The sequence below is a fragment of the Gigantopelta aegis genome, chromosome 12, assembly GCF_016097555.1.
Source record: "Gigantopelta aegis isolate Gae_Host chromosome 12, Gae_host_genome, whole genome shotgun sequence".
Classification (NCBI taxonomy): Eukaryota; Metazoa; Mollusca; class Gastropoda; order Neomphalida; family Peltospiridae; genus Gigantopelta; species Gigantopelta aegis.
In genome coordinates this window covers 9,655,472-9,680,548 of record NC_054710.1, presented here as the reverse complement: position 1 = coordinate 9,680,548, position 25,077 = coordinate 9,655,472, and the positions used below count along the sequence as shown (strand labels likewise).

The 25,077-nt window shown below is 36.7% G+C and overlaps 1 protein-coding gene across 1 annotated transcript in view; it reads right to left on the bottom strand.

Annotated features, from left to right (window-relative positions):
- Nucleotides 1-4,417: 4,417 nt before the first annotated feature.
- Nucleotides 4,418-25,077, bottom strand: part of LOC121386831 (SID1 transmembrane family member 1-like) — a 56,578-nt gene continuing 35,918 nt past the window's right edge. Inside the window, exons 16-23 of the mRNA XM_041517845.1 lie at nucleotides 24,446-24,582; nucleotides 23,620-23,722; nucleotides 20,207-20,280; nucleotides 18,435-18,481; nucleotides 14,200-14,305; nucleotides 9,629-9,739; nucleotides 7,944-8,057; nucleotides 4,418-4,910 (exon numbers count right to left, since the gene is read on the bottom strand). Of these exons, the coding sequence (XP_041373779.1) occupies nucleotides 4,848-4,910; nucleotides 7,944-8,057; nucleotides 9,629-9,739; nucleotides 14,200-14,305; nucleotides 18,435-18,481; nucleotides 20,207-20,280; nucleotides 23,620-23,722; nucleotides 24,446-24,582 (755 nt within the window). The 3' untranslated portion in view covers nucleotides 4,418-4,847. The remainder of the gene's footprint in view (nucleotides 4,911-7,943; nucleotides 8,058-9,628; nucleotides 9,740-14,199; nucleotides 14,306-18,434; nucleotides 18,482-20,206; nucleotides 20,281-23,619; nucleotides 23,723-24,445; nucleotides 24,583-25,077) is intronic.

Here is a 25,077-nt window from a genome sequence, read left to right as displayed (position 1 = left end):
GGTCTTACACCTACCCACCGAGTCATTAAAACTCGCTCTGGGTTGGAGCTGGTACCAGGCTGCGAACCCTCTACCTACCAGCCTTATGTTCGATGGCTTAATATCACATTAATAATAATAATAATAATAATAATAATAATAATAATAAATCAACTAATTAAGATATAATGAATTAACAAATAATAAATAAATATTATAAATAACATAATAATAAATTAATTAATAGTATACTATAAAGCTACCCCATGAAAGAAAGTTATGTAAGAAATTTCTTTATCATCCATTAAATGCTTTTGTAGGAGATATCGCTGGCACTAAACCTACCATTAGTGACGTCACGCCACTGCCGTTCTGCCAGTTAACGAGTCTACCGCTGACATTCAACCCACATTACTGATATTGTTTACAACTGTCGCAAATGAAAAGAATGATAATGGATGATAAAAAGAATACCCCCTCGTGTCTTGTGATATCATAATTTATCAGCACTCGTTGATAAAAGTATAAAATCCTCGGCAAGCCTCAGATTTGATACTTTTATCAACTCGTGCTGATAAATTATGATATCACAGGACACGAGGGGAGTATCCTCTATATCTTAATGGGATATGACGTCGTTGAATATATATGACGTCATATTAATGTGAGATGGTGATGTGAGGTCATTAGACAGTTTTAAATTAATATTTTGTTATTAAAACCTTCATTTTAAAAGATATCTAGTTAAGTTGTAGTGTTAAATTGTATTTAACATGAAACAAACAAGGCAAATACGACAGTGTAGTTTATTTATAATAAAATGGTCAAATAAAAGTTACTTGTTAAGCCATATTTTTTTGTTCGTGTAAAATAATGGTTTATTTACCGAATGAATGAGAGAAAAAGACTCCATCATAAACAGTCATGTGGGATAGAAAAAGTACACCCTCGGTGATGAAAATTTTGACCGTCACCACCTCGGGTGTACTTTTTCTATCCCACATGACCGCATAGGGCCTATGATGGAGTCTTATGATCTAGCACTCGGGTCAGACAGATTTTTCTAGCACCGTGCAAAAGCTGGATAACCCTGTCCTGTGGGCAAGAAATATAAATATAAACGATTTCACAAACTTAAAGAGGCAGTCCCTGGAATATTTTTATTATTTAAGCATGTAGAACAGTTAATACAATCACATTTGGTGCATATAAGACGCCGCACTCCGCATTGGATTCGCTACGCTGGCTTTTTCAAGTTAAAAATAAACCCAGTAGTTTGAAAGTGGGACACTTTTGACGGGCTCCTACTGACGTCAAATACGGCTAAAAATAGCACGGTTTAGCTACTGTTGCATTACAAAATGGCGAGAATTTTTCGAATTGCGTAGTAAGCATTTGACGATATGCGTTAATGGCGACAACTCGCGAGTGAATTAAAAGTGCAGTTATGCTTGTATTTGAACTTAGAACTTGATTTTATAAGACTAAAACCAAACATGGTAGCTTTAATCGCATAAAGCTGCTATCAGCTGAAGACGGTGTGCGGAAGGTAGAACATGTGCTAAAATGCAATCTTTTCACATTAAATAGAAATATATACGATTTTACAAACTTAATCGCATAAAGCTGTTATCACCTGAAGACGGTATGCGGAAAGTAGGACATGTGCTAAAATGCAATCTTTTCACATAAAATAGAAATATATACGATTTCACAAACGTAATCGCATAAAGCTGTTATCACCTGAAGACGGTATGCGGAAAGTAGGACAAAAATGCAATCTTTTCACATTAAATAGAAATATATACGATTTCACAAACGTAATCGCATAAAGCTGTTATCACCTGAAGACGGTACGCGGAAAGTAGGACATGTGCTAAAATGCAATCATTTCACATTAAATAGAAATATATACGATTTCACAAACGTAATCGCATAAAGCTGTTGTTAGCTGAACGTGGTATGCTGAAAGCAGAACATGGAGAACGGAATGTGGTATATGGAATCAGTAAAAAATATTGTGTTCAGCTAAAAACTGCTTCACTTTACAACACGACTACATCCTGCCCATTAGGCAGTGAGAAAAAAAAACTTGCCAGTACATAGGTTGCTCTTACCAAATTGTTTTTCGGGGTCTCCACGAGTACTCTAGTACTCAAGCATTGCTCGCGTCTAGCAAGTCTAAGAGTCTGTTCACAGGACTCGAGTACCCGTGCAAAGAAGAGCACGCTGATTTAATAATGTTTTTTTAAACTTCATGTTGCCATATGATTACATTACAGGGCTATTATATGAGATATATGAAGGGAAAACCAAAGTCGAATTTGTGAAATGCAATACAGTGGCATGCATTCAAGTTCAGTGCTGGAATTAAGAAAGAAATGTTCTATTTAATGACGCACTCAACACATTTTATTTACGGTTATATGGCGTCAGACATATGGTTAAGGACCACACAGATTTTGAGAGTAAACCTGCTGTCGCCACTACATGGGCTACTATTTCCGATTAGTCTTTTATTACTGCTCGGTGCAAGTGGTTTACAACTACCCATTGAGCCTTGCGGAGCACTCACTCAGGGTTTGGAGTCGGTATCTGGATTAAAAATCTCATGCCTCGACTGGGATCCGAACCCAGTACCTACTAGCCTGTAGACCGATGGCCTAACCACGACGCCACCGAGGCCGGTTGCTGGAATTAAGATGCATAATGCGGTTTCATTTTATTCCTTAGTCTCATTATCATCTAGTGTAAGTATCGGGTACTTGGGTCCGGTCGAGTTTAATATTGAACTCATGTCGGCCCTAGTTGTTTTAGATAATCTACCCATCGACAGCTCACTAGAGCACATTGATTAATTAATCATCGGCTATTGGATGTCAAACATTTGGTACTTCCGACACGTAGTCATCAGAGGAAACCTGCTACATGTTTTCTAATGCAGCAAGGGATCTTTTATATGCACTTTCCCACAGACAGGAAAGCACATACCACAGCCTTTGATATACCAGTCATTGTGCACTGGCTGGAATGAGAAATAACACAATGGCCCACCGACGACAATCGATCCCAGACCAACCACACATCAAGTGGGTGCTTTACCACTGGGCTATGTCCTGCCCTCAAGTTGATAAATGCTGTGCCTAAATTACATGTAAGTACAAACATGTTGACCTGAAATAATTTCACCTCAAAACCTCTCAAATGTTGAGGTTTAATTACATTAAATGAACTTGCATTGCATTTCTGAATATCTATAACCTGTCAAGCATCTATTAATAACAGGCCCTAACACAGGATTTTTAATATGGGATGGGAGGATGGGGGGGGGGGGGGGGGGGGGAGGTGCAAATTCTTTGTGAGGGACCAACAATGGCTAAGACTCAATAAGAATCAACACAAATAAAAAACAAAAACAAGTTATCTAAATCTGACAAATAATATTTTGAATAATGTGGATAATAAAGAAATTGCTCTCACTTGGGCAATACAATAATCCTGACACTCATTTCGTAAAATCAGTATGACACGCAAGCTCATATAATCATCTCTATTAATTCAGAGTATCATTTTCCAATGTCAGAAAAGTGACTGTCGTGGACCTTAGTGTTAAAATGTTACAATCACAACAGTAAACTGAGAGTAATCTCTTTTAAGCGAGGATATTAACACAGACACAGGGTGTATGTAAATTATGCTGGAGATACTATTAACAATATTGCCGGTATCGTCACCGTTTACACATGTACTATTCACAAGGCTGCCGCTATCGTCACTGTTTCCGCATGTCCAGAAAGGAAACATTACATATACAGAGGATATTTCATGTTTTTTGTCAAATATGATTTATATCTCATCGAGTGAAGTTTGCAATCATATCTCACGATGTACGACGAGTGTGATATGATTGCAAATTTCACGAGATTATATAACTTTTGGCAATTTACCTTTATTTTTTAAACTGCCAGCAGCAAAATAGTTCCGGCTTTCTTACAGTGAAGATAACACTTTCTACAGTGATGATAACACAATTTAGAGTGAAATAGTGAAATTTTCACTCTAAAATGTGTTATCGTCACTGAGTGACTGATAACACTTTTATTTCACTGATATTTTCAGATATTTCACTGCATGTTATATAATAAAGCAGTTTCATCTAAAAGACTATTCACAATACTGCCGGTATCGTCATTGTTTCCACGTGTCCGGCACGGAAACATTACATATACAGGTAGTTAGTATTGTTTACATTTTTGCTATTAGTGATGACTGTTATTTTAACTAAATGGACTGTTGTCTTGGCATGTGAGTGAGATCGCACGCCTTTTCAAATAACCAAAACCGTTACAATGCCAAAAAAAAAAGGTTATAAAAAAATAAATGTGTCAAATTAACATATTTGAGTATAAATACAGGGCATACTTCAACAATAAAACTTGTAAAATAATCCCCAAAACGGTAATATTTTTGGGTGAATTTTTTTTACCCTCTTGTAAGTCGACCCCCCAAGTTATAAAATAATTTTTGGGTGAAAAAAATTTGATTTATAGGCGAAGATATACAGTAGCAGTTTGGTCTAAAAGACTATTCACAATACTGCCACTATCGTCACTGTTTCCGCATGTACTATTTACAATACTGCCACTATCGTCATTGTTTCCGCATGTACTATTCACAATACTGCCACTATCGTCACTGTTTCCACATGTACTATTCACAATACTGCCACTATCGTCACTGTTTCCGCATGTACTATTCACAATACGGCCACTATTGTCACTGTTTCCACATGTACTATTCACAATACTGCCACTATTGTCTCTGTTTCTGCATGTCTGGCACGGAAACATTACATATAGCAGTTTGGTCTAAAAGACTGGAATCCGGTCCCGTCGTGTTAGCACCAAATCATCATCCAGGGTTAGAAGAATCTAGGAAACAAAAGACAAATATTTGTTAAAATCTTTTCTTTTTTTCTTCTAAATTTTAATATATTTTCATATTAAAGAATATCATTAAAAAAACAATTTTAGTCATCAATTATTGAGATCTTGGGTAGTAAAAATGTTTTAAACTCAATAACCTCTCCCTGTTATTTGATACATTTTACTAAGTAGCATAGGCGTATGGGCTCCCATTTTTGTAGGGGGTAGGTGATCTTTGCAACGAAAATGTCCAAATCAGAGAATACAGGTCTATCAAATCCTTCGACCCAAGCACCACAAGCAAGTGGTATACTGGTATTTATCATCTTCCAGGGTGTATACTACCAAATCAAATCCCAAAGACGACAATAGTAACATATGTGGCTAAAACTCCTACCTGCAGCGTATCAATCAACATAAACGCCACAGATATAATTACTACCACCCCTCACACTTAAAGTGAATCAGAAAAAATTGGGGGTCAAGCTGCTCATTTCAGAAATAACGGATAGCATCTATGACTACCCTAGTTCCGCACAAAATGCGAGTACTTTTTTTTTACGGGTACCCCATACATGTTTCACGCACAAGGCTACTTGACATATTGGTACTAGATGAAACTATTATTTTTTACAACCAACACACTCACATTTATAACCAATCACAGGACTTGTGGTGTTCACTTCTCTATCAAAAGTTGGGTGCACCTCCAACTTTGACCCAGCCGGAAGTTATTTGGTTTAGTGCTACCATTAAAGGCTTTTGTGGGAGATATGGCTGGCACTATAATTTGCGATATCTCCAGCGACATTCTCCTAGAAGATATCGCTTCTTTTGTTACGTCACTGTGTTATCTTTCAGCACTAAACCTATCATTAGAGACGTAATGCCACTGTCGTTCTGCTAGTAAAGTCTACTGCTGACAAATAATGACATTCAACTCACATTACTGACATTGTTTACAACTGTCGTAAATGAAAAGAATGATAATGGATGATAAAAAGAATACCCCCATCATGTCTTGTGATATCATAATTTATCAGCACTCGTTGATAAAAGTATAAAAATCCTCGGCAAGCCTCGGATTTCATACTTTTATCAACTTGTGCTGATAAATTATGATATCACAAGACACTCGGGGAGTATCCTCTATATAGTATATCTATTTTTCAAATAATGGGTAATAACCTCAAAAAATTAAATCCCAGGTATTAGCTCTATCTTAATTATTACCTTAGATTGACACCATAATAGCCTATGTATTTCTTGTACTGGGGTATCACTGTGTCATTAAACATTCATTAATTTGATCTTAATCATATCTTGTAAACACACATCATCAATGACATCACTTTTTCAACATTAACGTTTACTCAGTTTCTAACGTCATGCTAAGTTGTAAGTTTTCATGTGTAAAGGGCCATTCAAATATTATGTAATGCTCGAGGGGGTGGGTGAGTGTAGTCCAAACACTATGTGGCGTTAGAGAGGGAGGGTAGGTGTATTAAACAGCATTATTATCCATATGGTTCAACATAACCGAGTTAATAATAATCATATGAAGCACACGTGTAATAACAAGTGTAATGACGTAATTTTGGAAAGCGACGTTACTTCTCCAGTCCTAGCTCAGACTGCATTTGAAATATGACGTCATTTCATCTCCTTTCAGTTGTGGCTGAAACATTTTGAGACTGTCCTTGTTATTCATAAAAAACCCACAATAATAATATGGATAATAAAGAAATTATTACACTCGCGTGTGAGTTGTACTGATTTTACGAAACTCGTGTCAGGATTCATGTATTACACGCGATCTCGCTCAGGCAATACAAAAATCCTGACACTCGTTTCGTAAATTCAGTATGACACACAAGCTCTTTTAATAATCTCTATATATGTAATGCACTTTTTATTATTACCAATTATTTAGTTTTTTTAATAAATGCTCTGTCACAACGACAATGTTTAACGTAGACCTACATTTGTGTACATGTAGGTAGTTACAGCTAGACGAATACACACAACAAGGATTATAAATAGAATTGAAATCCGTATCTGCACTTTCCCAAATTGCAAAACAGTTAAAATGTTTGTTTTGTTTAACGACTCCATAAGAGCACATTAATTAATTAATCATCGGCTATTGGATGTCAAACATTTGGTAATTTTTACGTATATTCTTAGAATTCAAAGTTTGTTTTGTTTAACGACACCACTGGAGCACATTGATTAATTAATCATCGGCTATTGAATGTCAAACATTTGGTAATTCTGATTCGTAGTCATTAGAAGAAGCCCGCTACATTTTTCGTAATGCAGCAAAGGATCTTTTATATGCACTTTCCCACAGACAGGAAAGCACATACCACGGCCTTTTACCAGTTGTGGTGCACTGGTTGGAAGGAGAAAAAAACCCAATCAGTTGAATGGATCCACCGAGGTGGTTCGATCCTGCGATGCAAGCACCTCGGGCGAGCACTCAGCAGACTGAGCTAAATCCCACCCTTTGCAAAACAGTACATTAAAATAACATTACACACATCACATGACTTGTTTGTGAATGGAAGGGGTGCGAGGGTGTGTGTGTGTGTGTGTTGTGTCTCCAAATATTACATAATATTTTGGGGTGTGTGTATAGTCTAACATTATGGAGCGTTACAGAGGGAAGGAGGAAATGTTTTATTTAACGACGCACTCAACACATTTTATTTATGGTTATATGGTGTCGGACATATGATTAAGGACCACACAGATATTGAGAGAGGAAACCCGCTGTTGCCACTTCATAGGCTACTCTTTTCGATTAGCAGCAAGGGATCTTTTACATGCACCATCCCACACAGGATAGCACATACCACGGCCTTTGATATACCAGTCATGGTGCACTGGATAGAACGAGAAATAGCCCAACGTTACAGGGGGAGGGAGAGCATCTAATTTTGATAAAAAAAAGCATTAAGTAATATTTTAACGGCCCCTAATTATATTAATTTCCTGACTAATATCTTCTACTGCGTGGTGATGCAGTATACTTACGAGGAAGGAGAAGAAGAGACTAATGGCCGACAGGAAGTGCCAGATGTCATGGTGATCGAAGAACTGCAGCAGAATACAGTCTTTGTTTCCTTCTCTGGAACCCGCCGGAGTTTTCTACAAACAGAACACAGCAGTCAAGTAACATCGAGGATTCATCACCAGTGTTTTTTAATATGGAAAATATCAACCGAGTCTGTGTTAATTGGTATCTGTCTAGTGATGCAATATCTATCAGCTGAGAAAAGGGTTGTGACATCATAGTACAAAAATAAAATGAAGTGAATTTTATAATTATAACTAAAATTATATTAAGTATCACTGAACTAAAAAATATTTCTGGCACTTGTCCTTTTGTAGATGGTTTTTCTGACACTCATCAAGAAAATCAATCTTTGTAGCTCGCTAAAGCTCAGTATTGCCGAGTGGCGAGTTGGGTATTCTATTTATTACCCATTATCAATGTTTATCATTTTATGGAAGATTTTCAAACAATACTGTTATTGAAAATAAGCTTACAAGTTGAGAACATGAGACAGTGTCTCGTCATAACTGTGACGTACTTATCGCTGATGACATAAGTTAGTTGTTGAAAACATGGAAACTATTCTTACACTTAATTAACTGCTGCACATACTAAAATGATCAGCTATAACCAACAGGTCAGAAGCACTGATTATGACATCAAATCATATCTAGAGTTTTTTCTTTCCCTAAATCTCCAAGTTGTTTTGTTTAACAACACCACTGGAGCACATTGATTAATTAATCATCGGCTATTGGATGTCAAACCTTAGGTAATTCTGATACGTAGTCATCAGAGGAAACCCTAATTACAGCAAGGGATCTTCTATATGCACCATAACACAGACAGGATAGCACATGCCACGACCTTTGATATACCAGTTGTGGTGCACTGGTTGGAACTGAGAGAAAAAAACCAATGAGTTGAACAGATCCACTGAGGTGGTTCGATCCTGTGACACAAGCACCTCAGGTGAACGCTCAACCAACTGAGCTAAATCACGCCCGCCCCAGGGCGCTAAAAATTACTCTCCTTGAACTCGTCTTAGGGAAATGATGGCCAGATTTTGTACTCTGTCACGAGAAATAGCCCAATAACGAGTGCTTTACCACTGGGCCATGTCCCACACAGGGCCTCCATGAGTCCGAAATATTGGGCCTGAGTACTCGAGGGTCAAACTCGACCCAGACCACAGTACCTGACACTTACGGTAGATGATAATGAGACTAAGGAATAAAGTAGAAACGTATTATGTATCTTAATTGCAACGCTGAACATGGATGCCAAATCATGCCATTGTTTTGCATTGCAGACATTCTCATAGCACTGTGATGTAACCGGCTTCAAGCATATGGCAAAATGATGTATAAAATATAATTAAATGAGAATGCTCTTCCTTGCACAGCGCTTGAACCTTAATTGGATATAGGTACATATACGTAAAACTGTTACGTTATCCTGTTATCCTATTCCTTGCACGGGTACTCGAGTGAACAGACTCGAGTCTTGCTAGACTCGACCCATGCCCGAGTACTCGAGTACTCATGGAGGCCGTAGTCCCACGCCTTCCTTAGGGAAAGATACTTTTTCTTTCCTCACTTCTCTCTGCCGATATGGGCAATAAAAGAGGCTGCTATATGTGATCGCCAGTGTCTGTACAAACCTGCCACGATGTGAGATGAGCGAAGAAGAAGTACAGAGCCGCCGCCCACGTGACCGAGGCAAACACAATACACGTTAGTGGAAGAGGGCACAACCGTTCTCCCGACAGAAGCTGAAAACAAAACAAAACATCTGTCATATACCATACTTAATAACCACATAGTTCAAGATATACAGGGAAATATAACCAATATAACCCACGTGTGTAATAATGATTTCATGTGCACTACGAATGACGTAAATTTTGGGAAGCGGTGTCATAACTTAATGTGGCTTCCCTAGTAGATTGTGGGTACAGTTAGTACCAATGTCCATAAATAAATTTATTATCTACATAGTTCAAGATACACAGGGAAATATAACCAGTATGACACACGTGTGTTATAATGATTTCACATGCACAACGAATGATGTAATTTTGGGAAGCAAAGTCATAACATAATGTGGCTTCCTTAGTAGATTATGGGTACAGTTAGTACTAATGTCCATAAATAAAGTTATTATCCACATTTTTCAAGATATACAGGTAAATACATGTATAACAAGTACACATGTATGACACACGTGTGTAATAATGATTTCACGTGCACAACGAATGACATAATTTGGGGAAGCGACGTCATAACTTAATATGGCTTCCCAAGTAGATTGTGGGTACAGTTAGTACCAATTTCCATAAATAAATTTATTATCCACATAGTTCAAGATATACACGGAAATATAACCAGTATGACACATTTGTGTAATAATGATTTCATGTCCACAACGAATGACGTCTTTTGGGAAACAACGTCATAACTTAATGTGGCTTCCTCAGTCTTAAGTCTGTGTAATAATTTTACCAAAATATATTGGTAAGATAAAACATCGGCCATATACCAATATACACCAATTTATCCCGCAATCATTATATACATTGGTAAGATAAAACATCGGCCATATACCAATATACACCAATTTATCCTGCAATCATTATATACATTGGTAAGATAAAACATCAGCCATATACCAATATACACCAATTTATCCTGCAATAATTATATACATTGGTAAGATAAAACATTGGCCAATACCAATATACACCGATTTATCCTGCAATCATTATATACATTGGTAAGATAAAACATCGGCCATATACCAATATACACCAATTTATCCTGCAATCATATACATTGGTAAGATAAAACATCGGTCATATACCAATATACACCGATTTATCCTGCAATCATTATATACATTGGTAAGATAAAACATTGGCCAATACCAATATACACCGATTTATCCTGCAATCATTATATACATTGGTAAGATAAAACATCGGTCATATACTAATATACACCAATTTATCCTGCAATCATTATATACATTGGTAAGATAAAATATCGGCCATATAACAATATACACCAATTTATCCTGCAATCATTATATACATTGGTAAGATAAACATCGGCCATATACCAATATACACCAATTTATCCTGCAATCATTATATACATTGGTAAGATAAAACATCGGCCATATACCAATATACACCAATTTATCCTGCAATCATTATATACATTGGTAAGATAAAACATCGGCCATATACCAATATACAACGATTTATCCTGCAATCATTATATACATTGGTAAGATAAAACATCGGCCATATACCAATATACACCAATTTATCCCGCAATCATTATATACATTGGTAAGATAAAACATTGGCCATATACCAATATACAACGATTTATCCTGCAATCATATACATTGGTAAGATAAAACATTGGCCATATACCAATATACAACAATTTATCCTGCAATCATATACATTGGTAAGATAAAACATCGGCCATATACCAATATACACCAATTTATCCCGCAATCATTATATACATTGGTAAGATAAAACATCGGTCATATACCAATATACACCAATTTATCCCGCAATCATTATATACATTGGTAAGATAAAACATCGGTCATATACCAATATACACCAATTTATCCCGCAATCATTATATACATTGGTAAGATAAAACATCAGCCATATACCAATATACACCAATTTATCCTGCAATCATTATACACATTGGTAAGATAAAATATTGGCCAATAACAATATACACCAATTTATCCCGCAATCATTATATACATTGGTAAGATAAAATATTGGCCAATACCAATATACACTGATTTATCCTGCAATCATTATATACATTGGTAAGATAAAACATTGGCCATATACCAATATACACCAATTTATCCTGCAATCATTATATACATTGGTAAGATAAAACATTGGCCAATACCAATATACACCAATTTATCCAGCAATCATTATATACATTGGTAAGATAAAACATTGGCCATATACCAATATACACCAATTTATCCTGCAATCATTATATACATTGGTAAGATAAAACATTGGCCAATACCAATATACACCAATTTATCCAGCAATCATTATATACATTGGTAAGATAAAACATTGGCCAATACCAATATACACCAATTTATCCAGCAATCATTATATACATTGGTAAGATAAAATATTGGCCAATACCAATATACACCAATTTATCCCACAATCATTATATACATTGGTAAGATAAAACATTGGCCAATACCAATATACACCAATTTATCCCGCAATCATTATATACATTGGTAAGATAAAACATCAGTCATATACCAATATACAACGATTTATCCTGCAATCATATACATTGGTAAGATAAAACATTGGCCATATACCAATATACACCGATTTATCCCGCAATCATTATATACATTGGTAAGATAAAACATCGGCCATATACCAATATACACTGATTTATCCTGCAATCATTATATACATTGGTAAGATAAAACATTGGCCATATACCAATATACACCGATTTATCCAGCAATCATTATATACATTGGTAAGATAAAACATCGGCCAATACCAATATACACCGATTTATCCTGCAATCATTATATACGTTGGTAAGATAAAACATTGGCCAATACCAATATATGGCTGACCAGTTTTGTCTTTGTTTAACAACACCACTAGATCACATTGATTTATTAATCATCGGCTATTTGATGTCAAATATTTGGTTATTTTGACATAGTCTTAGAGAGGAAACCTGCTATATTTTTCCATTAGTTGCAAGGGATCTTTTATATTCACTATCCCACAGACAGGATAGTACATACCACAGCCTTTGATACACTATTTGTGGTGCACTGGCTGGAACGAGAAACAGCCCAATGGGGATCAATCCTAGACAGACTGCACATCAGGTGAGTGCTTGACCAGAAGGAAGGAAGAAAATGTTTTAACGACGCACTCAACACATTTTATTTAAGGTTATATGGCGTCAGACATATGGTTATGAACCACACAGATATTGAGAGAGGAAACCCACTGTTGCCACTTCATGGGATATTCTTTTCCATTAGCAGCAAGGGATCTTTTATATGCATACATCCCATAGACAGGATAGCACATACTACAGCCGTTGATATATACCAGTTGTAGTGCACTGGCTGGAGTGAGAAATAGTACAATGGACCTACTGACGGGGATCGATCCCAAACAGACCTCGCATCAGGCGAGAACTTTACCACTGGGCTACACTATCAGAAGGAAGGAAATGTTTTATTTAACGACGCACTCAACATGTTTTATTTACAGTTATATGGCGTCGGACATACATGTATGTTTAAAGCAAGAAATAGTACAATGGACCTACTGACGGGGATCGATCCCAAACAGACCGCGCATCAGGTGAGCGCTTTACCACTGGGCTACATCCTGTGCTCCTGTACCACTAAATGCTCATGACTGGTATATGGTACGTGTTTTATTTGTCTTATGGAAAAATATATAGATTAAAGATCCCTTGCTGCTCATGGAAAAATGTAGCCGCATTCCTATGAAGAGTTACTAAATGTTTCATATCCAACAGCAATCGATCCTAGACCAACCGCGCATCAGACGAGCACTTTACCGGCCTCGGTGGCGTCGTGGTTAGGCCATCGGTCTACAGGCTGGTAGGTACTGGGTTCAGATCCCAGTCGAGGCATGGGATTTTTAATCCAGATACCGACTCCAAACCCTGAGTGAGTGCTCCGCAAGGCTCAGTGGGTAGGTGTAAACCACTTGCACCGACCAGTGGCGTCGTGGTTAGGCCATCGGTCTACAGGCTGGTAGGTACTGGGTTCGGATCCCAGTCGAGGTATGGGATTTTTAATCCCTGAGTGAGTGCTCCGCAAGGCTCAATGGGTAGGTGTAAACCACTTGCACTGACCAGTGATCCATAACTGGTTCAACAAAGGCCATGGTTTGTGCTATCCTGCCTGTGGGAAGCGCAAATAAAAGATCCCTTGCTGCCTGTCGTAAAAGAGTAGCCTATGTGGCGACAGTGGGTTTCCTCTAAAAACAAACAGTGTCAGAATGACCATATGTTTGACGTCCAATAGCCGATGATAAGATAAAAAATCAATGTGCTCTAGTGGCGTCGTTAAATAAAACAAACTTTACTTTACTTTACGACTGGGCTACGACCACTATAAGAAACATACTGCACCTACCTTCATGAGGATATAGAATAAACTGTACAGCAACAAGTTGCCAATAAAGATGGCCAAGAGGTAGGTAGCAAAATCTCCAGGTTGTTCTATTGCTCCATATAAAGCACTGAAAGTACGAAAGTATTCAATAATTTATTTTCTTCATTTTGTAAATTATTTTAGAGAAGTATGCAGGACTTAAAGGCATATTGTCACAGACCACTGACCTATTACATGGCCTAACAAAGTATTACTTAAAAATATATATATCTGATTTGTCCCTAAATGTACTTTATTCAACCATCTTCATAACCATCATACTCCATTTATTAATGATATTTTGTAAAAATAATTGAATTATGGCAATGGTCCATAATTCAAAAACTAAAATTCCCGAGAGGGTTGACATGGATTACACTCCATCATGGTTCAGTTAAGGAGATGCGATAGCTAGATTTGGTTTCCAACAATTAATGTAATTTTTATTTATTATCCATTTTTAGAGAAATAAGGTCCTTAAATCCATGAGAGTATGACTTTAAAAATTGTGTGTAATTCAGAAATCAGAATGTTTGCATGATGGTCGTGATTGTCTAGTTTTGCATTTCCAATTTTTCATTTGCACATAAAATTTAGGACATCATTTATCGTAGAGTCATCAATAGTCTTGCACGTCATCATGGTTTTTTTCTAAAGCTCACGAGCATGCGCAAACCAGTGATGTCACATTTATCAACAACAAGAGATAAAAACAATAATGTCAATATTTCCTGGTCCGTTAACAGAACATGTTAGAAACAGAGGATAATAAACGAGTTACCAGTTATTATCAAATTTATGTCCAGAGTGAAATTATTTTCACTTGTCACAAGCTTTAGCAAGTGACAAGTGAAAATGATTTCACAAGGGACATAAATTTGATGATAACTGGTTCTGAGTTTGTTATTCTATTTATTACCCCAGCTACATGTTTGGGTTTTTTAAAAGCCTTTATTTTCGATATAGCCTACATCGACTACACGTCCATGTATATAGAAACAACGTAAACTACTTGACTGTTCTGGGTATTGCTATAGGGTGTATACTACCAAATCAAATCCCATAGACGACAATAGTAACATATGTGGCTAAAACTCCTACCTGTAACGTATCAACCTACATAAATGCCACAGATATAAATACTACCATCCCTCACACTTAAAGTGAATCAGAAAAAATTGGGGGTCAAGCTGCTCGTTTCTGAGATAACGGGTAGCGTCTATGACTACCCTAGTTCCGCGCAAAATTTGAGTACTTTTTTTTACAGGTACCCCATACATGTTTCAAGCACAAGGCTACTTGACACATTGGTACTAGATGAAATAAAATTGCATATTTTTTTTACCCAGATGAAACTATTATTTTTTACAACCAACACACTCACATTTATAACCAATCACAGGACTTGTGGTGTTCACTTCTCTATCAAAAGTTCGGTGCACCTCGAACTTTGACCCAGCTGGAAGTTATTTGGTTTAGTACTACATTTTATTACCCATATGGGCTCAGATATATGGGGTAATATGTTTTTCGATCTCTGCACAGTGTGCAGATTGCTTCTACAGTCACTGATTGGCTGGCTTTAAAAAGACAAGATTTGATTGGCAATTACATACTGCCGGGATTACTTTTTGTTCATTCACGATTCCATTCATCGGTCAAACTATACTACGAACTTCAATTTTTTTTTTACGATACGAACATTTACGGAATTAAAAATCAAAATATATGTACAAATGTTTAAAAATGTTTTTATTTTATTATTTTGACTGGGTTTTTTTGGAACTATTCTTTGGTGGATACTGTTGGGTGTGCACCAGTAACAGCGCATATGAATATATTGTTATGGCTAGTAGAGCTTGTTAGTTGTTACAGCAGCGAGAACGTAAATATACTTGTAAAATCGTTAAAGATTGACAATGGGTAATAAAGAGAATAACCAACTCACTACGAGGAATTACGGATTATCTGTCCCTCGTGAATTAATGCTGTAAAACCCTTGCCAGAGGCTCGGGTTTACAACAGTCATTCACTCGGGACAGATAATCCGTAATTCCTCGTAGCTCGTTAGTTATTCTCTAAGTACCTTTAACTTTGTATTTTATTCACGGTTCACAGATAATTTTCAAAACCCAAAGTTCTATATATTCTGTAAAAAAATTAGTTTTAATGAATTGCATTAAACTACCATTTTATTACAAGTTTAACACTGAAACCAGAAAGATGTAAACACAAACGCTTTTAACTACGTGACATCATTGTGTGTGCTTTGCCAAATCGTGATGCCGTCATATTTAGTACTGACAAGGTGATTGGTTTGTTGGCGTCAAATCGTCCAATAGTAGAGTACGTTAAACCAATGCATGAGCAATTCTCAGTGAGAATTTTTTTTTCTTTTCTTTCCCCTGTTATGAGTGCCTGCTGGGGTAATAAAGTGATTTACATCCTTAGTTTTGATCTGTGAAAAGTAAGTTTTCGCTAATATCATATATAAAGGTCCAGAGACAGCAATTGCTGAACATTTAACAAGAATGGAGTGTGTGATTATTCGTTACGTTTTGCTTAGTACCCAAAAAGCGGGTTTGATTTAAAAACTTGCTTTGACAAGTGAATTCCGCAGTAGTTATTAATAACAAATACTGTGATATATACTCTTCAAAAAAAGTAGGGGAACCTGAAATATTAATGTTAATATCAACTATTAGACTGAACATATGTTTTGTTTTGATGGTAATAAAACCTACTGTAATACTGAACTACCAGTTGTAATGTTTGCCCAATTAATTCACTATTATCATATAACCATTCCCCACAGCTAATATACCTTACAATTTTGGCAACTGTAAATTCTTATTAGAGTTCCCCTACCTTTTTGGTTAAAACAATATTTATTAGCAAATCAAATTTGGGATTTGCCAACAGGCAGGTGCCTATATTAAAGCCTCTCCCTACATTTAACAAATATACATGTTATGCATCAAGGTGGCTAGAACAATATTACAATAAAGATAACATGGATAGTTGGGGGAATAGAAGAGAGGAGTGTGTAGAAGAAACAAAGAATAAATAGCAAACAGTTAGAATGGTTAATTGATCTCGAAACGCTTACTATTAATAAGAAAATTCTGAACAGATTTAAATATAGAGATATTTTCTTGGACACTTAAATTTGAATCTCCAAATAATGATTTTGAATACCTTTTTTGAAGAGTACCCGTATATAAAGCAAAAGACCAACGTTTTATAATAAGTAAATAATATGTTTTATTTCTTTTCAGTTGTTTTGATTTTTTTAAATTACTTTTGTACACTACATGCAATTTTGCACACCTTTTGGATTTTGTGCAGTAATAGATTTTGCACATTTGAAATTTGAGATATTTAAAACACCCATTTTATAACATTTCCTTTGCACAGATAACAAGAGCTAAATCTATAACATAAGTTATTACCCATATGGGTAAAAATATCTTGGTACATATCAAAATGATACATCCCACTAGAACGCCAAGTGGGACGTAACACTGTGTGACGCCATCGATTGGCACACTACAACCTTACAGGAACGTCAACCAAACGAAAGAAAGAAATGTTTTATTTAAGGACACACTCTACACATTTTATTTACGGTTATATGGCGTCAGACATATGGTTAAGGACCACACAGATTTTGAGAGGAAACCCGCTGTCGCCACATAGGCTACTCTTTTACGACAGGCAGCAAGGGATCTTTTATTTGTGCTTCCCACAGGCAGGATAGCACAAACCATGGCCTTTGTTGAACCAGTTATGGATCACTGGTCGGTGCAAGTGGTTTACACTTACCCATTGAGCCTTGCGGAGCACTCACTCAGGGTTTGGAGTCGGTATCTGGATTAAAAACCCCATGCCTCGACTGGGATCCGAACCCAGTACCTACCAGCCTGTAGACCGATGGCTAAACACGACACCACCGAGGCCGGTATTCAACCAAAAGAGATGAGTGATATAAATTAAGATTGATTATGGGTAATAAATATGATATTAAACTAGCTACCATTTCGTACCATGTTTATGTCCCTCATGAAATAATTTTCATTGTCACTCGCTATAGCTCGTGACAAGTGAAAATTATTTCACTCAGGACATAAACATGATATGAAATGAAAGCTCGTTTAATATCCTATAATTGTTTAATGTTTTGAATGTTCTTAGATTATCAGCTCAGATGTACTTACAAAGACCAGTTGATAACATTTCCTATAAACAGTAACAAGAATCTGCTCTGAAAAATATAAAAACATACCATGTAAGACGTAACTGAAAGAACCCTTTTTCTTGAAATTTTAAATTAACAATAAACATTTACATATAACTAGGAAACTTGTACTACAACTCCAACTACCAAAAATTTAGCATTTCTATAATTTCTTCACCAGATATTACAGACCAGTTGGAACGGGGGCCTGGAACTGTGTACCCTCCACTAGAGACTGTGGCCCCCTCACCCCCAAACTCCAAATATCATTCCTATGGGCCAGCATTATACATGTAGCTACATGTAATTTCCTAAAATTGTGACTTATGATGTATAAAATAAATATAATATTGTACCTGGTAGTCTATTCTGGAATGAATATACAATTTGCTAAATACAACTCAGCAGACTTGCAAAGAAAAAAAGACCTTTTATTTAACGACACACTCAACACATTTTATTTACGGTTACATGGCGTCAGACATATGGTTAAAGACCAGTGTTCTTGCTGCCCCATTTAAGCAGGGCGGACCGCCCCGCTATTGCATTTTGCCGTCCTCCTTTTACGTTCTCCGCCCTCCTTTATTTTTCTGCGCCCCTCTTTATTTTCCAGCACCCTACTATATTTTCCAGCACCTATCACCGCTATTTCCAAATGCACACTTTTTTCCACACACACACCCCAAAAAAACAACGATCAGTCTGCACACTGGACATCAAAGGAACAAAGCCGTGTTGTGTACGAAAAAGCAATTGACGAAACATTTACGACAGTTACCGTACAACGTAATTTAACAGTATTTTTAACAGCCTCTATTTTGTCCCATACCTGTATCCATTTGTATGTTTATTACAAACAAGAAAAGTTATATTTTATTTGAGCAATGAAAACATTTTTATTTTTGTACGAATTCGACAATCTCCAATTGAAAAACCCCCACTTATTTGGCACCAAATTTGTCACGTGATCAGAACGGTCATTCTGTTTTTTATTTCCACTAACTAGCGTCTGATATTTTGTCCTATAATTGGTTTTAACTGATGATTTTTTACTTTCTGTCATTTCTGTCATTCTGTTTATTCATCAGTTCTTTATAAAATATTATAAACTTTTCATTTTGGGGAGATATAAAAACAACGGAAGTGGTAGTGTTTATCATTAAAATAATTTATTTTGGGTGCCAAATAATATATACACCGTCTGTACAAAAACAAATCTACTTTTTATCAGCTGGCGATAATATTTTATCACAGCAATCGATTCATTCGATGAAGATGGAAATAACAAAAAATGTATCCGAAATTAGGGGATCACTTTACAAACATCTTTAATGTTTTTCGTATATCTTGAAATCTTCATTAAAAAAAATAATATTAAAACTTTGATCGGTTCAGCAAAACCGGAACTGCTGTGATGTCAGACCAATAACATCTCCGGTTCAATTAAAACACGAGTCTGCTTGTATTTCGTATAAACGTTTTTGTAGGCAAAATAAGAAGAGACTTGTTGCTTATGCCTATTTAATCAAAATTATGCATCTACTATTGTTGATTATTATCAAAATTATTCCAGGAGAAAGAGGATGTAATTAACTCTGACGACAATGTGACAAAAGTAAATGTTTTTAACTAAAATAACACATCAACAGTATAGCAAGTGTCACCAAGTCAAACATGTGAGATACACGTGTGTGTTTAACCAAGTTTAAAATACAATTTTAAAATATTTTAAAATCTAAACAATCAACGTACTGTGTATGCTGGTTTTGCACACCGAACACCATCTGTCAGAAATATGTGAAAAATTCTTCTGCAGATGTGGCGATCTGAAAACAAATAAAGAGTGGTTAGTGAGCAAGTGATTGAGCAAGTGAGTGAGTGAGTGATTGATTGAGCAAGTGAGTGATTGAGCAAGTGAATGAGTGATTGAGCAAGTGAGTGAGTGAGTGATTGAGCAAGTGAATGAGTGATTGAGCAAGTGAGTGATTGAGCAAGTGAATGAGTGATTGAGCAAGTGTGAGTTAGTATTGTGAGGGTAATTTGTGAAAGAAGAGTGTGTTATATTAAGAGAATAAATGAATGAGTGAAAAAATGAAAGAATAAAAACAGATGAATGGATGGATGGATGAATGAATTAAAGAATAAAAACAGAATGGATGGATGGATGAATGAATTAAAGAATAAACATATGAATGGATGGATGGACAGATAGATGGATGGATGAACGAACGAACGAACGAACGAACGAACGAACGAACGAACGAACGAACGAACGAACGAACGAACGAACGAACGAACGAACATCTATTATAAGTTAGTATCAATAGAGTATTTTACACAGCAAAGCCAGTATCAAAAGTAAGTGTTAACATAAAATATTAAAGTGACAGACCGTACTTTTTAAAGTTAAAAGTTTGTTTTGTTTAACGACACCACTAGAGCATATTGATTTTTAATCATCAGCTATTGGATGTCAAACACTTGGTAATTTTGACATATAGTCTTAGAGAGGAAACCCGCTACAATTTTTCCATTAGTAGAAAGGAGTCTTTTACATGCACCTTCCCATAGACAGGATAGCACATACCATGGCCTTTGATACACCAGTTGTGGTGCACTGGCTGGAGCAACTAATAGCCCAATGGGCCCACTGATGGGGATCGATCCCAGACCAACCGCGCATCAAGCGAGTGCTTTACCACTGGTCTACATCCAGCCCCGACCTTAGTTTTTAAACGCTATAATTATACTACTACTTTTAAAGTTAACAGTAATTGTAACAACCATATTTTTCACTATTAGAACCATTACTGACATTTTATTGTGTTTCTGATCATCCCGCTGTTTCTAATATGAACGTTACACATTTTAAAAAATGTAAGTACCTCCGAGAAGTAATGGTTATGATGATGAGCTCTAGTCTGTTTTAACCATACAAAGTCACTCTTTTACAACTTTTTCCATTATTGTCCATTTTCATGGGTTCAAACTAGTCCTACCTTTAATTACGGTTAGATTTTCTCCATTTTTTGTCCAAACATAAATTGTAAAAAAAGACAGATTCCACATATTAGACTGAAACTATCCATCACCTATATCGACTTCGCTAAGATCTCCTAGGACAAAACACATACCATTTTTTTTTCCGTCTGACGTTTTGCTTTTTTATGGAATACTAGTCAAGAGGGGTGGAACCCTCCGAAGTATGTGACGTAATTACACAAATGTAAGTTGATGTCATGACAATTGCGTTAAACCTTAGCGCACGTCATGACGTTGTCAGAAGGAAGGAAATGTTTTATTTAATGATGCACTCAAGACATTTTATTTACGGTTATATGGCATCAGACATACATGTATGGTAAAGGACCACACAGATACTGAGAGAGGAAACCCGCTGTCACCACTAAATGGACTACTCTTGTCTATTATCAGCAAGGGATCTTTTATATGCACCATCCCACAGACAGGATAACACACACCACGACCTTTAATATACCAGTCGTGGTGCACTGGCTGGAGCGAGAAATAGCCCAATGAGCCCACCGATGGGGATCGATCCCAGACCGACTGTGCATCAAGTGAATGCTCTACCACTGGGCTACGTCTCACCCCTGACATTGTCAGATTACGTCACGTCGATCTATCCCTCTTGAAGAGTATTCCATCAAAAATTACATTATTATGTTTTGTCCTAGGAGATCTAAATGAAGTCACTATAGGCGACATGGTGGATTCTGTGTCATTGTAATGGTTTGTATCCTGCAACCACCGTTTCTATTGACAGATTACGGTAATGGATAAAGAAAAGTTATATTCGTACAGTAGCAGGTACGGCCTCCACGAGTCCAAAATATTGGACTTGAGTACTTACGGGTCAAACTCGACCTGGACCCGAGTACCCGACACTGGATAATAATATAACTAAGGAATAAAGTAAAATAGCATTATGGATCTTAATTCCCGCGCCGAACATGGAATGAATGAATGAATGTTTAACGACACCCCAGCACGAAAAATACATCGGCTATTGGGTGTCAAACTATGGTAATGCAAATAAATAAAGTGATGATCAACATCAATATAAAAATTCAAGACTTAAACAAAAACAGTGTAAAGAACTGTGCAAAAACACAAATATCACAGAATTTTACGGATACTGAATTTTACTCAAAACTTCAATTTTGTGCTGTATTGGCCATTCTCAAAGAGAATGTTACACCCCTGCACCACGGTGAGGTTACAGCACACGCAGGGGCGCTGAACATGGATGCCAAATCATGCAATTGATACACTGACTCATTATATTGCATTCCACACTGTCACATTCAGCTTTTCTTTTCCCTCCATGTCTCATAGCTCTGTAGTGTAATCAGCGGCAAGCATAATACGGCAGAATGACGTAAATAAATATAATTAAATGAGAGTGCTCTTCCCTGCACGGGTACTCGAGTACTGGGAACGGACTTGAGTTTTGCTAGACTCGGCCCGTACCCAAGTACTCGTGGAAACCCTAGTAGCAGGATATGACTTTTGAAAGAAAGAAAGAAAGAAAGAAGTGTTTTATTTAAAGACGCACTCAACACATTTCATTTACGGTTATATGGCGTCAGACATATGGTTAAGGACCACACAGATTTTTTTAGAGGAAACCCGCTGTCGCCACATAGGCTACTCTTTTTACGACAGGCAGCAAGGGATCTTTTATTTGCGCATCCCACAGGCAGGATAGCACAAACAATGGCCTTTGTTGAACCAGTTATGGATCACTGGTCGGTGCAAGTGGTTTACACCTACCCAATGAGCCTTGCGGAGCACTCACTCAGGGTTTGGAGTCGGTATCTGGATTAAAAATCCCATGCCTCGACTGGGATCCGAACCCAGTACCTACCAGCCTGTAGACCGATGGCCTGCCACGACGCCACCGAGGCTTTTGATGTCACATGCATAGCGACATTACAAAATCGCTCATTTGACCTCTAGCTGAAATAACAGAAATAATAGCTTTTCCCCTTAAATTTTACTAGTTATTAACTAGTTATCGTCTACTTTCACAATCTGTGTTTGGACAGTGTTGAGACAATCTAATGGTAATTAAAGGTAGGAGAATAATTTATCATAGTTGTTAACAATTTGTTTCGGACTTTAAAAAAGATCGGCCTCACCTATTTTCCATGTGCCCATGTAATAGACCTGCCCGGTGAGGATCAGACTTGCAAACATGTGGATTATTCCATACAGAATCCACACAAAACTCGCGGCATACACCTGAAACAGAAGGAGCCACATTTCGATCAACTAAGTCAAATCAACCAATCAGCTCCATTTTTAATTTCAAATCAACCAATCAGCTCCATTTTTAATTTCAAATCAACCAATCAGTGAACCCAGTACCTACCAGCCTTATGTCACCACTGAAGCTGGTTATATGTGTCAAAATTACCTTCAAGAAATTATGCAACACTTTCTATTTTACTTTAATCCTGTGGGACATTTGCACAGTGGCACAGTGTAAAAAATAGTGGTATGGCTCAAGGTTGCCAGACTCTCCTTTCAAATTCACCTGCTAAGGACATTTTCACAGATACAACAAATATAACCCACAGAAAATAAGTGGTACCTCTTTGAAAAGTGGTAAGGCCCTGACTCATTATACAGTTAGCGTTTTAAAGGCAAATTGCCCCATACCACTGACCTATTAAATGACCTAACAAAGTATTATGTGAAACATATGTATTTGATTTGTCCCTAAATGTATTTTATTCAACAATCTACGTAACCATCATACTCCACTTATTAATGATATTTTGTAAAAATTAATATTGCCAAAAGGATTGACATGGATTTCACTCCATCATGGTTTGGTTAAGGTGATTCAACAGCCAGATTTGGTTTCCAAACATTGATATAATTTTAATTTATTATCCACTTTTCGAGAAATAAGGTCATTAAATCTGTGACAGTATGCCTTTAACACTAATGTGTACGCACCACCCCAACCACTGCTATGAAGATGACGATGGCCATGAAGAAATACGTCTGGTAGGCCTTGGCGTTGATGTCCGGGTGGCGCGTCTGGTAGATCTTCAGAATGTTCAAACATGCGATGATGTACATGAAAGATGTATCTAAAAGAAAAACAAACATTGAGATGCACAATTACATGTATGAACAGAACAGAACAGAACAGAACAGATGTTTAATGACACCACAGCACGAAAAATACATCGGCTATTGGGTGTCAAACTATGGTAAATGCAAAACTAATGTGATGAGAAACATCAATATAAAAATTCAAAAGTTAATAAAAACACAGTGTAAAGAACTGTGCAAAACAATACAAATATCACAGATAGGTAATATTAAAATTTACAATAAAAGTCAGTATCACGTAAAAATTGTAATAAAAGGTCTGGATGGAATCGAAATGGTTGTATCCCAGTGGTAAAACGCTTGCTTGATGTGCGGTTGGTCTGGGATTGATACTCGTTGGTGCACCCATTGGGCTATTTCTCGTTCCAGCCAGTGCACCAGAACTGGTATATCAAAGGCAGTGGTATGTGCTATCCTGTGTTTGGGATGGTGGATATAAAAGATCCCTTGCTACTAATAGAAAAATACTG